Consider the following 14,492-nt stretch of genomic DNA (forward strand, 5'->3'; position numbering starts at 1 on the left):
TCAGCACTCTTGTGGGAAATGTGTGACCTCATTTGCATTTTCTAATTGAATTGCTATCAGGTTTCCTGCAAGACTGAACAAAAAAGTTCCTTGAGTTACTAACATCACTTGTATTAACCAGAAAAAAAAGTTTACATTCAAGGGTTTGCTGGCGAGGAGGGGAAATGTATGCCTCATGTATCATAAAGTAAAAGTATTTGCCTTCTTTTCTATCATTTCACCCTACTAGCATCACACTTTAATTAGTAGTTAGAACTCTTTCCTTACAGTGTTTTTCAGTGAAATCTGGCAGGTTATTCAGGCATCCCAAGCAACCAGCACATTATTTATAAGGCCAACACTGTGAAAAAGGGGGAATTGTCACTGTGCTGGGTCCCTCCCCATTAAAATGTGAGGCTGCATCAAGAGCCAGGCTCGGCTGGGGGGTCTGGGGTACAGGTGTGGACCCAAACATGCTGATTTTGCAGTGAAATCACACAAGGGGAGGACTGGCCCAACAAGAAATGATCTGCTGCCTTGGAAGCCCTTGGCCAGCACCAAAGCAGATTTTCAGTCACAGATGCTGTGACAAGAAAGGATCACAGATGCAAAGGGTCATTTATTGCTGGAAGAATCCTCTGTGCTCTCCTGGAAAGCAGCCCACTGTCCCACTGTGCAGGCAGAGTCACTCCTGGCCCCCCAAAATCCCAGCCAGCATCCCAAAAACATTGATTTCTCCCATAACGTTTGTTCTGTATTGTAACCTCCACAGCAAACCAAATGCCTAATAATGGCCATTCTAGGAGGGCTGGTTTTGATGCAGTTTTAATCCCTGGATGATAATGAAATAAATTCTGATTTATCCTTTCAGAGGGGGTTCTGAGGGGCCCCTGTCACAAGGGACTGCCCTCACTGAGGGCCACTGCTCATTGCTCCAAGGCAAAAGGACTTTTCTTGTTCTATAGGTGCCAACAAACAGTGATCAGCAGGTGCAGTAACTGAATTTCATGCCAATTATTTATAATGTCTGGGAACTGTTCAGCATTTTCGCAAAATCAGTCACAAATTTAAAAAGTAAAATGGAAATAAATGGATGCACCAGAAGAAAACTGGTCTCCCTCCCTCTCTCAGGTCACCTCCTCCTTTCTCTCCCACATTTGCCATCTCCATATCCTGAGTATAACAAAACAATCTAAAATGTCTTAAAAAAACATATATATATATATATCGTTCTGCTTGAGTCATATTATTCTACACAAAACCAAATGTGAAATGTGCCTCTAGTAAAAGCCACAAAACACATAAGGGTCATGGCCTGAAACATATTGAACTGGATATTGTAAGGTTTGGGATTCTTTTTTTCTGCACAAACACTATTATTTTTTAAAATAATCTCATAATCATATTTATTTCTTTAGTAAACAAAGGATTATTTTGCTTGCAAAAACCACAGGCATTTAAATAAAACACAAGTCAGATGTCTGCTATAGGGACCCACAATAAAACTGCTTATGACCTTGTCATTAGTCTTGTTTTCTGTATTTTTCCAGCCTCAAACTACACACTAATAAGGCTTTTAGAAAGGAGGGATATGAATTTTAAGAAGCTTAGCTCTCTGTTTTCAACCAGAGTTCAGATTACATTAACATTAGATGAATTTCCAACCAAATATTCTACTAAAACAGAAATGTGTGCTTATTCAGGTTTTTTTTCTGCTACACTGAGGGGAAATTTAAAGCAGTATGTAAGACATCTTACTTTGTTCCTCCAATATTTAATTACTTTTAGAAGGAAGCAGTATTTCTCTGGTTAGAAATGGCAAATTGAGTTGACAATAACAAACAGGGTTTAATTACATCTTCCACAAGCTCAAGCCCTACTGAACAGTAGCAGAAGTTCATTCATATGACTCTAAGCCCTGCAAAAGCTTAGGGGTCAGCCCAGTGGGCAAGTGAGAGATTTAAGTCTGTCCAAGTTTCTCCTTTTTGTCTCAAATATGACAAAAACTCTCCCAAAGATCACAGAGTTACATGGTGGAATTTTAACAACTTGACATAGGAAGTCTCTCTTTGTTTTCTCACTCTGCCCTGCACTCTGTCCAAGCACTACAGACAGCATGGCAGCAGAAGCCAGTCTTGCTGTTTGGACCATTACTGATTAATGGTTAATTAATCCAAATTACAGCCATGGATGGTCAAGAGACCCCACCTGCCCCTGCAGGAGCCATGGCTGCTCCCAGGACACACACCTTCATCCTTACCCTGCAGATCCTCAAGATCCAGCAATAAACCAGGCTCCTGAAACAATTCCCTGCCAAATCCCGCCCAAAGGTCACCACCCAACCAGCCCAGCACCAGAGATAACTGATAACTGAAGATAACTGCATTTACACCGTGTAGTGAAAGATCTTCAGCCCAGACTAGCACTGAAAATGAGATGGTGAACTGCTGCTGCCAAAAATGATACGGAAGAGGTGAGAAAGTGGCAGCTACTCTAGGGGCAGAGCAGAACTGTGTTTTCCTGGAGCAGCCCCCAGCTGCAGCGGCTCTGCGCAGCCCACCAGCACATTTTCACTGAAGGCACACTGCTCCCAGCCTGCAGGGCAGGGACAGCCGCCCGTATGGAGCTAAAGCAGCAAGAAGCCATCTGTGCCCTGCTGCCTGCAAGGCTGGCTCTGGCTCTCCCAGCCGGGGTGGGCGAGGGGAGCTGCTGGCACTGAGCACAGGGCACGGCTGGCACCGCAGCCTCGCTGCCCGCCCCGTGTGTCAGCACGGGGCCCTTATCAGGCAGCTGCAACGCTCCCTGCCCTTGCAAGGCAAGGAACAAGCCCAAATCTCCCCTCTGCAAGCTGCAGGGCCGTGCAGATTGCTCGCAAGAGCGATTCTGAGAACCGGGGAGACGCAGAGCAGGGCAGAGCTGCCAGTGCGCGATTGTGCTGTCACAAAAGAAATCTGAGCTTAAAACCATCAGGAAGATGGTTGGTTTTGACTCTTCACCCTTCATCTCCTGGTTTGACTTGGAGTCAAGAGAGATTATCAGCCATGAGGTGCAAACATGATGTACATGACCTATGGTGTGTGACAGAGACAAGTGGTCACTTAAAAATATAGAATCATGAACTTAGAGAACAATTCCCTCACCAGAGACCTTAAGTAATTTCTGTCAGAGAGGTTCAAGGATCATTTGCAAGGAATTTGATGCTGCTCATGGTATCTCCTACCTGGACACTTCCTTACGATAGGAATTGATATTGCTCATGGTATCTTATCACAGACATCTTAGATGAAAAATCCTTTCCTTAGGATTTTTCCTCCTGAGAAGCTGTGAGGCCTCAGGAACAAAATGCAAACATTGATTATCTGCTGCTGTGGAATGCAACAGGTGCATCTGTGCTTGGCCCATGTTGGTTGTTTGTAATTAATGGCCAATCACAGTCAGCTGGCTTGGACTTTCTCTCCGAGACACAAACCTTTGCTTATCATTCTTTCTTTTTCTATTCTTAGCTAGCCTTCTGTTGAAATCCTTTCTTCTATTCTTTTAGTATAGTTTTAATATAATATATATGATAAAATAATAAATGAAGCCTTCTGAAACATGGAGTCAGATCCTCATCTCTTCCCTCATCCTAAGACCTCTGTGAACACGGTCACAGAATCTCCTACCTGGACACTTCCTTATGGTAGGAATTGATATTGCTCATGGTATCTCCTACCTGAACACTTCCTTATGAAGAACAGACCAGTCGACACAAAACACTTTGGGGCAAAGGAAGAACAAAGCAGGAAAAAGAGCTCTGAAAAAAAACCTCTTACCTTGTGCCCGTTGTGCTGGGACTTGTCTGCCACCAGGAACCTGACCATGGCCTCCCATCTGCCCAGGCTCTGGGGGTCCCAGGCGGTCACCACCAGGATCAGCTGCTTGGAGGGCACCTGCAGGTGGTGGGCAGCAAACAGGGTCCCGTCCGCCCTCACCTTGAAGTCCAGGCTGTTGGTTTCGTACCGCACGCCCTTGTTGCCAGCACAGTTATTAAATTTTACTAGAACAGAGAGGAAGAGAGGGGAGAAATGTGTGAGATTGGCGTGATAAGGAAAGCAATCAAATACAAGTTTCAGACATTTAATTTTCACTGATGTCTTCTATATCTCTAATAACCATCAAGGAAATGATTTAACTGTTTCTTCGACCTTTCAGGAGTGCTCTTGTGCTTTATCTCTGTTCCCCAGGGAAGAAGTTGTAAGCCATTTTTAAAGTATTTGATACAGTTTCATTAGATCTCAAACACAGCTGTTCCCCATTTGTACAAGTGGATTTCTCCCTTGTCGCCATTATCTTTTAAATTCAACTGGAGTCTATTACCCACGCTGTGGGTATTTTTTTTCAGGAAATGTTCTCCATTTCCCTAACCCTTCAATAACCTACTTACCAGATAGGCTATTTGCACATTCTTAACTGAAATTCAAAAGCCCATAACAATTCCATTATCAGAAATATAAAAACAACAAAAAAATTTAACACAGAAATAAAAGTTGAAACCATTCTGGAGCACGCATCTGCTGCTGGAACTGGACCCCCCATCCTGAGCTGCATTCCCACCTTGGCCAACCCCTCACATGTTACAGCTACTGCAAAAAGGAACTGTAAAACTGTGCTTCATAAACCATAACGTGTCATTTGAAAGCCTACTTTGTCAGATCAAAGCTCCCCAGTCGCTGATATTTCTATTTTCGCCTTTTTTTTTGGTCAAAGTCTTTCACAGTCTAGTTTGAAAACTATTTTTATTGGCATTATGAAACATGTCACATACATTAGACCAGGAAAAAAAAACCTCAACCCTATTATGTGACAGAATTGACAAATCGGATAGAAATGGAACCTGCAGCTAATAACACAGGAAACCAAACACTTTCTGCCATTTCAGTAATCCGCGGGGCGGAACACACATGTGGTGAAGGAAAACAGATTGTACCCGTACAAACATCTCAAGTGACTGAGAGGGGATGCACAGCGCTCCGGCTCGGATTGCCAGGCAGGTTCTCATGCTGAGATGCTCCAGCCTGCCTGGAGAGGAGGAGAACCTGCTGGGCCAGCTCTGCTGGGCTTCAGCAAACACTAAATTCCTGCAGGAGAGGGGCTGGGTCAGATGGATCCACTCAGGCTGGCTGTGGTGAGGGGATGCAGGGATGCAGGGCACTCCAGGGAGAGGAGCTTCTGGGACACTTTTATCCCAGCTGCCCTCTTCCCCCTGTACCAACCACAGCTCTGCAGTGCTGCTCTGAGCTGAATCAAGCACTAATTTGGATTTAAATTGAAAAAAAAAAAAATACAACCTCAACCATGGCACAAGTGAAAGAAATGGCTCAACACATCTGGCTGTCAAAGCCCCCAGGCACATCAAAGTAGGGAGAAATGAGGAGCAGACTGGGGCAGAGGAGGGGAAAATCCTTCCCCTCCTTCACCCCTCAATAACTGGGGTGCTGTGATTGTGTCCTAACTGTACATCTACAAAGGCTTTCTGTGCTGTGTTTTTATTTAGACCACACTGGTACATTTTCATGTGTGTGGTGGGAAGTGTTACCAAATGCTGCCGCAACTGCTGGGCACAAACAGCGAATGTCACACATTGATTTATAAAAAACGAGATGGATAAAGTTCTCTAGTACATACAAACTACCTGAAAGCCCTGGATGAGGGAAAGCACACACAGGGTTTGCTGGCACCTACAAGAACTGGGACAATCTCAGAGAGCTGCGAGGGGAGATTCCCTGGACCTCTGGGACCACCCTGCTGGGAGATCACCCTCATCTCTCCGGAATTTCTGCAAATCTCCCCTGCATTCACAGCTACAATAAACATGTGTGAACGTGTCAAGCGCATCCTCACTTCTAAATGTTATTTATTTTCAGCTCAACACCATGGTCGGTGTCAGGAACCTGGCACATCAGCTGCTGTACTGCTGCACCCCTCTGCTGTGTAATGGTCACTGTAAAACTCGGGTTCCATCCCTGCTCCCCAAGTACCCACCTATCACTCACTGAAAGACGTTTAAAGAAGAGAGAAAGGAGTGATAATGGCTGCACATTAAAAAACATTTCAGAGTTTACTTTGATTTTACTGAGATTAAAAAAAAAGCCCTACAGTAGTCTGAGAGGAAAAAAAAAGCAACCAACCTTTCTATATGTGTATGTAGTGATTTCAGTATTCAAAGTACTTAAACATCTGCTTAAGACCCAGCTCGTGGCTCCAAGATGCTGCTCTGGTGTCATATGTCACTGTGTCGACTTTTATGCTCCATTATCTAAAAATGGCTACCTCGTAGACAAAGTCCCTCTGTGACTTGCTAATTACTTCCATTAGTTTAAAACAAACTTGACTAGAGACGGAGAAAACCCTGAGAGAAATCGTCTGATTATTTTTCCTTTTTTTTAAAAAACAAGCACCTTCTCTGCCCCACATTGCTCCTCTCGGGTAGCACAGGCAGGTGAACGCTCAGCATGGGATTAGCACAGCCAGCTCCTCAAAGATCCACGAAATCTATAAACCTCATTTATATATATTTATCCATAAAATACTTTTCCCAAATATATGTGTACAGGCTTAGGGAAAAAAACCCCACCAAGCAATTGTTCTATAATAAAGAGCATAGCTCAAGGAAAGGAAATCTCATCCATAATTTCAAATTCTACCTGTTACCCCTACTCTTTGCTCTTGTGGAGATAGAAATTAAAATTTCATTCAATGGCAGACAACTTTTGCTTTTTTTCCTCCTTTTTCTCCCTTAGAAATCTCTACGTGTACATAATTCGCAGTTGATGCAACTTTTGACTTTCAAATAATGGAAAAAATAAATAAACAACCGTTGGCTGTGTTTGCCAGTCTTAAAACTCTCTGTGGACACAAATCAATCTTTCTTTGACCAGTCTGAAGACTAAAGAACACTGCAGAAATCTAACATTCAAAAGCTGCAGCATCAGTAATTAGGATTTTGGATAAACAGCAGAGTCACACATCTATCATTTTTACAGGATGGTAAAAAAAAAACCCACAACTTTTTAAAAAATACACTGGAAAAATGTTCAGTGAAGCTTATCGAAAGCTTATGCTGAAAACAACATCTAATACCTGATGAAAGGAAAACCAAGAAGGCACCCTCATTAGCAAGCTTTTAGGTTTAACCCTTTACCCTCATCATTTTTAATTGCTTCTCTATGAAAGGAGGAAGTACAACAATTTGATAAGCTGAAACAGGTACTGAGGGATGGGCAGAGAAGCTGCAGGAGTCTGCAGCAAACTGCTGGGCATCTGAGGAAAAAAAATGGTATTTTACTTCAAAAAAGACACAGGGTGAAAAAAAAAATTCAACAAGTTTTGCATTGTTCCCTTTTATTATTTAGCTTGTTAAGCTGGCTGGCCAGAGTCAAATGATCAAGTCAGGATCTTGAAAGATGTACGAATACACTGAACTTCTTGCCCCCCAAATGTCTGAGAGAAATACTGAATTTAATAGGACTATAAATGGTATAAACCAAAGAATTCGCTTTTAGCCTTATCCTTCTGGATTTTCCTTTGACTTTTTTTAGTCCATTAAAAGTGCCCCCTCTGGCAAGCAGCACAGGGCTGGCAGAGCAGGAGGGATAATACTCGTTTATTAGGATAAACCCCCTGGCAGGACATCATCCCACAGTTCAGGATATGGGTCCCTTCAGGACTCTGTTTTTCACCGTGGTTTTGAGGATTATCTCTGCAAAAGTTGTTTCTTGCCTGATGAACTTTAAAGCAGCAAACACACAGCACTACTTCCAGCAGGATCCATCTGCTTTTCAAGTCGTGTCTCTTGACCAGCTCCCCTGCACCCGGTGCACTGCGATAAATCTGAGCTGCCAAATCCCCCCCTCGCCCCTTCTGTGAACATCATTAAGGTGAGGATGGCTTAACAGCAGCCTTTGGGATTTTCAGATGTCTGGGTAACCTGCAGAGTCCTCACCGTGCACGGAAATGTCTCTCCTGTGTGATCACGAGCAAATCACTTGAATTCCTGCCCCGGCACTTCTGGCCTGACGCTCCCAAATGTCTGCACTCATCCATCTCCTCTGGCTTCTGCAGGGGGGTCAGTCCTGGCCAGCATTCCCTGCGTGTCACCACGCCAGAAATTACAAAATCCCAAACAGGTCCTGTCTGGAGAGGCTCCTGTTGCCTAAGAACAGGCACCAAACCATTCAGTTAACCACAAAAATGCATGGGCACATTACAGCCTCACAAAGTGATTTCTCCATTAAGTGCTAATGTGAAGCAGAGCGTGCTGTGCCTTGTTGGGAAGCTGCATTTATTGGGCAAAGTAAGTATGCAGCATAAAATTTTACACGGCCACATTTTGGAGGCATCTTTCTTTACGTTGGTGCAATCCCCCTGTGAGTCTGTGAGAAAACTGTTTTACAGCAGTGGGAACCAAGTGCAGCTCAGTGAAATCCCCATGGCCACGCTGGAGCAAAGCTGGGATGTGAGTCCTGGAATTCAAACTGCCAGGAAACTGCTTCCATCACCAGATACAAGTGAAAAAGACAGAGAAATTAGAAATATGGACTTTCAAAAAGCAAACAGAGCAGATCCTTCTCCCTGCAAACTACAGGGCATTTCCAGATTAGTGCAGGGTGAAAAACTTAAGGGATGTCACACAAATTATTGCAATTGTTGTGTGAAATGGAGTCCCATGAGCATGTGTAAATACACAGTGGAATTATTCTGTGACTGAAATATCTTGTCTACAAAAGGAAAATGCTGAAATGGAGGCAGGATTTTAATATTACAGATTTAATATTACAGAATTACAGAGTCACAAAGGTTGTAAGAGACCTCTAAGATGACAGAGTCCAGCCCTAAACCACGTCCCCAGGTGCCACATCTACATGCCATTTGAGCACTGCCATGGATGGTGCTTCCATCACTTCCCTGGGCTCCTGTTCTACTGCTTGACAACCCTTTCAATGAAGAAATTTTTTCTCATCTCTAAGCTAACCCTCCCCTGGTGCAACTTGAGGCTGTTCCCTCTTGTCTTATCTTGTCCTATTTTGTTTCTCTGTATTAAAAGGATGGATGTACCCAGATACCACAGGCATTTTAACCACTCTGGAACAACTCAGAGATGGTGTTTCAGTGTTGTGTGGAAATTAAGACTGACTTGAGCCATCACACTTACACACAGTGCCACATCTAAGCCTGGACTCCTGTGTCTATCCCACCCCTGCTTACAGTAAATCCCACACTATCATACAATACACAGCCAGATTTGCTTCCTGCAGTTCATTAAATGCTCAGAGCCCTTCTCCTTCTCCACAAGAAAAACAACACATAAATAGGAAAAAATGATGGCTGTAAAACCTGATGGAGACAATGTGTAATTTTTATCTGCTCATTACTAATTTTATAGGTTACATTTTCCACCATGACCCCATAAAGGATATCACACTAATAAACTCTTAGTGTCTTTATTTAATATTTATAGCACCGTGGGAGAACCAAACTCTTCTGGTAAAAGGTAAAAACAGCAATTCAAACAGCTGCTTCAAAGACTAATAAACACATCCCCAGTGATTGAGTTTAAGAGTATACAGTTTAAAAATATGCTTTGATGCAAAAAATCTGTAGGAAATAAATGGATGGATCTTGGTTGGTATATGAATGTATATAAAAATGTGCATTCTCACACCCTCAGCTTCACAAAGCATTGATTATTCATTAAATGTTCTTGGAGTAAAAAACAAATATAATGAATGAGTTTGGAGAATTAATGAACTATCCCACAGTCTATCATCTGCTGAAAACATTTAGCATGATTTAGCATGTTCTTAATGTTATTTTCTTGCAATTAATAGCACAGAAATCTGCTGCAGTTCTGCCCATTTCTCAAATCTCAGGTCAATGTGAAACATTACATCCAATTTTCCACTGCATTATTTATGATCTCTGAGCTATGACTGCTAATATTTGCCTTACTGGAATAATAGTAAATTACCATAACAATTTACCATATGTAATTATGTTAAACAAAATCTTTCTTTATTTATCTTCTTGTAATCTTGAGTTACAGGGAATCCTCCTATTCAGACTATGCAATAATACAACATTCATGACAATCCCAACCTATATTATTACATGCTGGTTGGAAATGGCTCCACGTGCCACTCACCTGGTGACACCTTGGAGTCAGCAAAGCAGCAGCAATCTGCCTCCAGCAGAAGCTCAGACAGATTTCAAAAGGGACTCAGAAGCATTTTATGTTTAAAAGCACATTTTGAATTTTCCCTCTTTAAGTTGCAAAGCTCAACCCCCTCCACGATCAGATGTGGGTTTTAGGCACACACCACTGAATTCCTGACTGCCTCACTGTCACCTGCAGCTGTTTTGCTTCCACAAAGCCAGGACTGTAGGTTTTATGGGGGAAATGGCAAGGCTTTTTCGTGCACAAGTCATTTAAAAAAAAAAATAAAAAATAAAAAATACTTCTGTGGGCTTGATGGAACTACATGGAAAAGTCATCTTTTCATTTCCAGAGCCACCTAAATGCTTTCAACACCTCTCCCAGCTTTATATTCACTTTTATCAGCTCTTGCTTACAGAGAATTCCTGTTTCCATGGCTAGAGAAAAAGAAAAGGAACAATACAATTCAACAGACAAATCAGGATCCTTTAAAAAGTCACTCTGTCATGTGTGCAGCCAGCCAGTAGCAATGAGGAGTTAAGGGTACATTAAAAAAAATGTAAATCCCATTCAAACAAAACAAAAATCTAAATCCCAGACACTGAGTGCCTCCTTCATATTCCCACCTGTGCTATTTTTCATTTACTGGAAGCCAATTCAACTAAAATACATGTTTTTAAGGAAGAAAAAAATGAAGAAGTATATTTCACTTCTGGTTTGGAATTGGAGGGGAGTACAGACCCCTGGAGAGAAGGACTAGAGAACATGATAGAAAAGATGAATCACTCTGGCAACAGCCAGCCAGCCATTAATTTTCAGCAAGCCAGGAGTTGGTCCAATTAAGCCAGGCTCCTTTCTCTACATTAACATGCTTTACTCAGTTTTTTTTTCTGAAGCTAAAACATCAGCTCAAGACCCCAAAGGCTTTTCTATTTAGGATCAATCAATCTACCTTGCTGCACTGTAAAACATACACTGTCAGCTCCGAGCTGAGCTCAAAAAAAGAGCAATGGTAGAAAAATTTGATAAATCGACATGTTCTGGCACTTAGTAGAGGGATTCTTCCTACACTGTCACTTATTTTTATCTGATTAGAAACAAGTATTAGTAAAGGGAATATTCCCTTCTATTCTTTATGGTATTTAGCATTAAGAGGAGTCTTTTCACCCCTATTTTCTACATTTTATCCTGCAGATTCCTGCCAAAAAGGCACAGAGACACTACCCAGATTTCAAAGCCAGCAAGTTTGAATTGGTTTTCCAGGATGTGGACTCACATTCAAGCATTTTCTTCGGCACAGGAACATGAACCTGCATCTATTGGTGCTCATGTTAAAGAGCATTTTTCACTGCTTTCCACATTTTCATGCTCAGGGCTTTACTGTGAGTATGCAACCTCACCTCTGGGTTTCCAGCACCTGCTTTGGCAAGGATTGCTTTATTTGGGATTTCACTGCCCATTTTAGATCCATTCTCTCTCCCTTGCTGGGGCATCTCAGGAATGGTTAATTAATACACAAACCAGGGCCTGATGACAGAGGCAAGGACACTTACAAGGTCTGAAGTTCTCTGCTGGGATAACTTGGAGGATTGCCCTTTTCTTTGGTAAGCACCACAGTGACTCTGCTGCTGCTTTCCACGTTGTTCTCTGCATCTTTATTTTTGGATAAAAACCTTTCCCAGCAGGTTCAGCATGACAGTCCTGCCCTGTTTTTAGCAGCAATGTAGACTGAAAACCACTGGGATGTGCAGCTGATGGTCCAGCTCCAGATTAAAAGGCGAATAAAGAGAAGCCTGGTTTGGGTGATCCTGTCAACACCAACTGCACCAAACTTTGTGGCAGATGCTGAGTTTTTGCAGGCAACCATTTTTGTTCTTTGCTCTTTAAATTCCACACGTCTGTAGGATGGTACTGAGATTCACTATGGCACTAATGAGATCATTTTGCAATTAAAGGCTAAGTAGAAACAAACCTCTCACCACTCTACAGGAGAGTTTGGGTTCTCTGATTAAGCAGCAGTAAATAAACCTGATTCACTCTTGGTCCTGGTGCACACCAGAGATTAACTCTCCAAACAAGATGGACTGATTGACCCCGTGGATTAATCAATGAGTTTCCCAGCTTCAGAGCAAAGTGCAAGTTGTGGGAGTTACCTGCAGCAGGATATGTTCTAATTATTATTACCAGCACAGAGCACATAAATCCCAGGGCGCTTTATTTGGAGGTTTTTCTCTTAGCACTAATGATCTCCACAACACTCTCATGTTTGTCAAACTACCTGTGTGGGAAAAGACTTTAAACACCACCATGCATTTCTTGAGGAAGAACTGCAAGTTTTATGGAAGCCTGGTGTGATAATTGCAAAGGGTGGAGTCTGTGTAGTGGTAGGGCAATCTCCAGGCTGTAACAGCTGCTTGCCCATCACTCCTGTGGGCAGGAGCATCCCTGGAAGGAGCTATTGGGAGGCTGGGACTGTGCTGGAGACAATCCCCATGTGAGCAGAGAGCCCAGCCCTGCTGGTGCAGGAACACCCCAGCACTGGGAGCACTGGTGGGAAGCAGGATGGACACACAGCTCCTGCACAGCCACCCCTGCCAGCCCCACTGACAGCAACCTGCTGCCCCTGGGGGGTTTCCTCCCTGTCACAGATCTCTTTTCAACTTGCCAGAAGTGTATTAGGAAGACACTGGGAGCTGCAGGAAGATTTTTAGTGAGGAAAAACCCAAAGGGAACAGAGGCCATTTGCAGCCTAGGAAAGGAAGTTGAAAGAGATGCTCCAACTGCAGCTGTGTCAGACAGCCTCAGGCTCCTCTCTCCTCACACTCTTCAAACAAACAAACTCTCAGCACCTAGAAACAGAGGCTGCACATGTCAGAGGGAAAAAAAATCAGACACACCAGCAAAGACACCGAACTCCTTATGGACTTGACTTGTGTGTAAACACTGACAACTTTGGGGCTGAGTGTTCTCATCTTCCCCAGCCTGGCTCGAGTGTGAGCACACGCTGATCCAGGGAGTCACATCCCGATGCAGTAAATTAATAGATGTTTCAGGCTAGAATATTAGAAATGGAAGACTTTGTTACCAGAAAGAGTCAGGGCAGGGTAGCTATATTTAACTTGTAGCTGCTGTGCACCTCTGCTCTTCTGCCTGCACAAAAAGCAGCAGCAGTCCTTTACCTTCAGCTATAACCTACACAAGTCTGCAGGTTTCAAGAAAAATTACTATTATGTAGAATAAAACACTGTTTGGTTCCTGGTGGGCTCAAGTGCTTCGACATTTGGACAAATTCAGTGAGTTTTATTTACAGATGGAGGCTCTGGGTTCTGTGTCTGGCACTGGAGCAGGGGGAGAACAAGTGGCCCTGATGCCCAAACTGCCCTTGTGGGGGTAACAAACACTGACATTGTCAGAGCTGCCAGGCTGCAGAGAGCCAGAGGATCCTGCCCTGGAGCTGGATCAGTGTACACTGACTCCACAGGAAACTCATGCACAGAGCAGGAAATTAACTGGAAAAGCAGAAAAGCACAATAAAACACAGATCCAGGCAGTCTGGTGGTGGTCATCACTGACCCAAGCAGAACCTCCTGGTCTCTGCAGCCACCCTGGAATATGTCCTGACCACAGCATCCCCACAGCCACAGAGTTTGGCTGCTGCTGCTGCCACCAACAGAGTCACAGCGATGAGATTTACTGAAACTTTCCTCTTTTTTATATTCATCCTCTCTGGCCCTTCTTACTTACAGTGCTGTCCAAAAGACAAGTTGTCTCGTCATCTGAAGAACAACTTCAAGATTAAACTAGCAACCTTAAATTTCATGGAGCACTTTTGCAGGGCTCAGTCCCTTCAATTAAAACCGAGAGAGACTGAAGCCAGTAAATTAGAGAACGTGACAAATGCAGCACAAAGCACTGAAGATCCCAGAAGGTATCAAATTTAGTGTTAAAGTAAAGAAACAATAGGGAAGTCCAAGACATTTCAGAGTGTAGTGAATCAAATTAAATTGCCTGAAATTCCACATGGAATACATTTGACAAATTTCTTTCCCCCTCTTCAGCTTTCTGTTTGAGATGAACTGTCGTCTGGCAGCTTCAAACGTCTGGCACAGCTTCAGCTTCAGTTTGCTGGGGCTGAATCCAAACACGAACCTGAACTTTACCAGTTCTGCTCTTTTTGTAAACATACTTGCTGTGGCTGCCAAATGCTTTCCAAAAGCACACAAAACCCAGAATCCAAAAGGAAAATATTGTCTTGCCACAATGAAATCTGCATTTTGCCACCTATGGGCAGCCGGGCTGAGCCCACCTGGCCTTGCATTCC

At 43.2% G+C, this 14,492-nt stretch overlaps 1 protein-coding gene across 1 annotated transcript in view; it reads right to left on the reverse strand.

The window, feature by feature from the left end:
• CDH4 (cadherin 4) overlaps window positions 1-14,492 on the reverse strand; it is a 415,329-nt gene that overhangs the window by 163,455 nt on the left and 237,382 nt on the right. The window contains exon 3 of the mRNA XM_058814611.1: window positions 3,792-4,015. Coding sequence (XP_058670594.1) covers window positions 3,792-4,015 — 224 coding nt within the window. The remainder of the gene's footprint in view (window positions 1-3,791; window positions 4,016-14,492) is intronic.

This window comes from Ammospiza caudacuta, chromosome 15 (genome assembly GCF_027887145.1).
Source record: "Ammospiza caudacuta isolate bAmmCau1 chromosome 15, bAmmCau1.pri, whole genome shotgun sequence".
NCBI lineage: Eukaryota > Metazoa > Chordata > Aves > Passeriformes > Passerellidae > Ammospiza > Ammospiza caudacuta.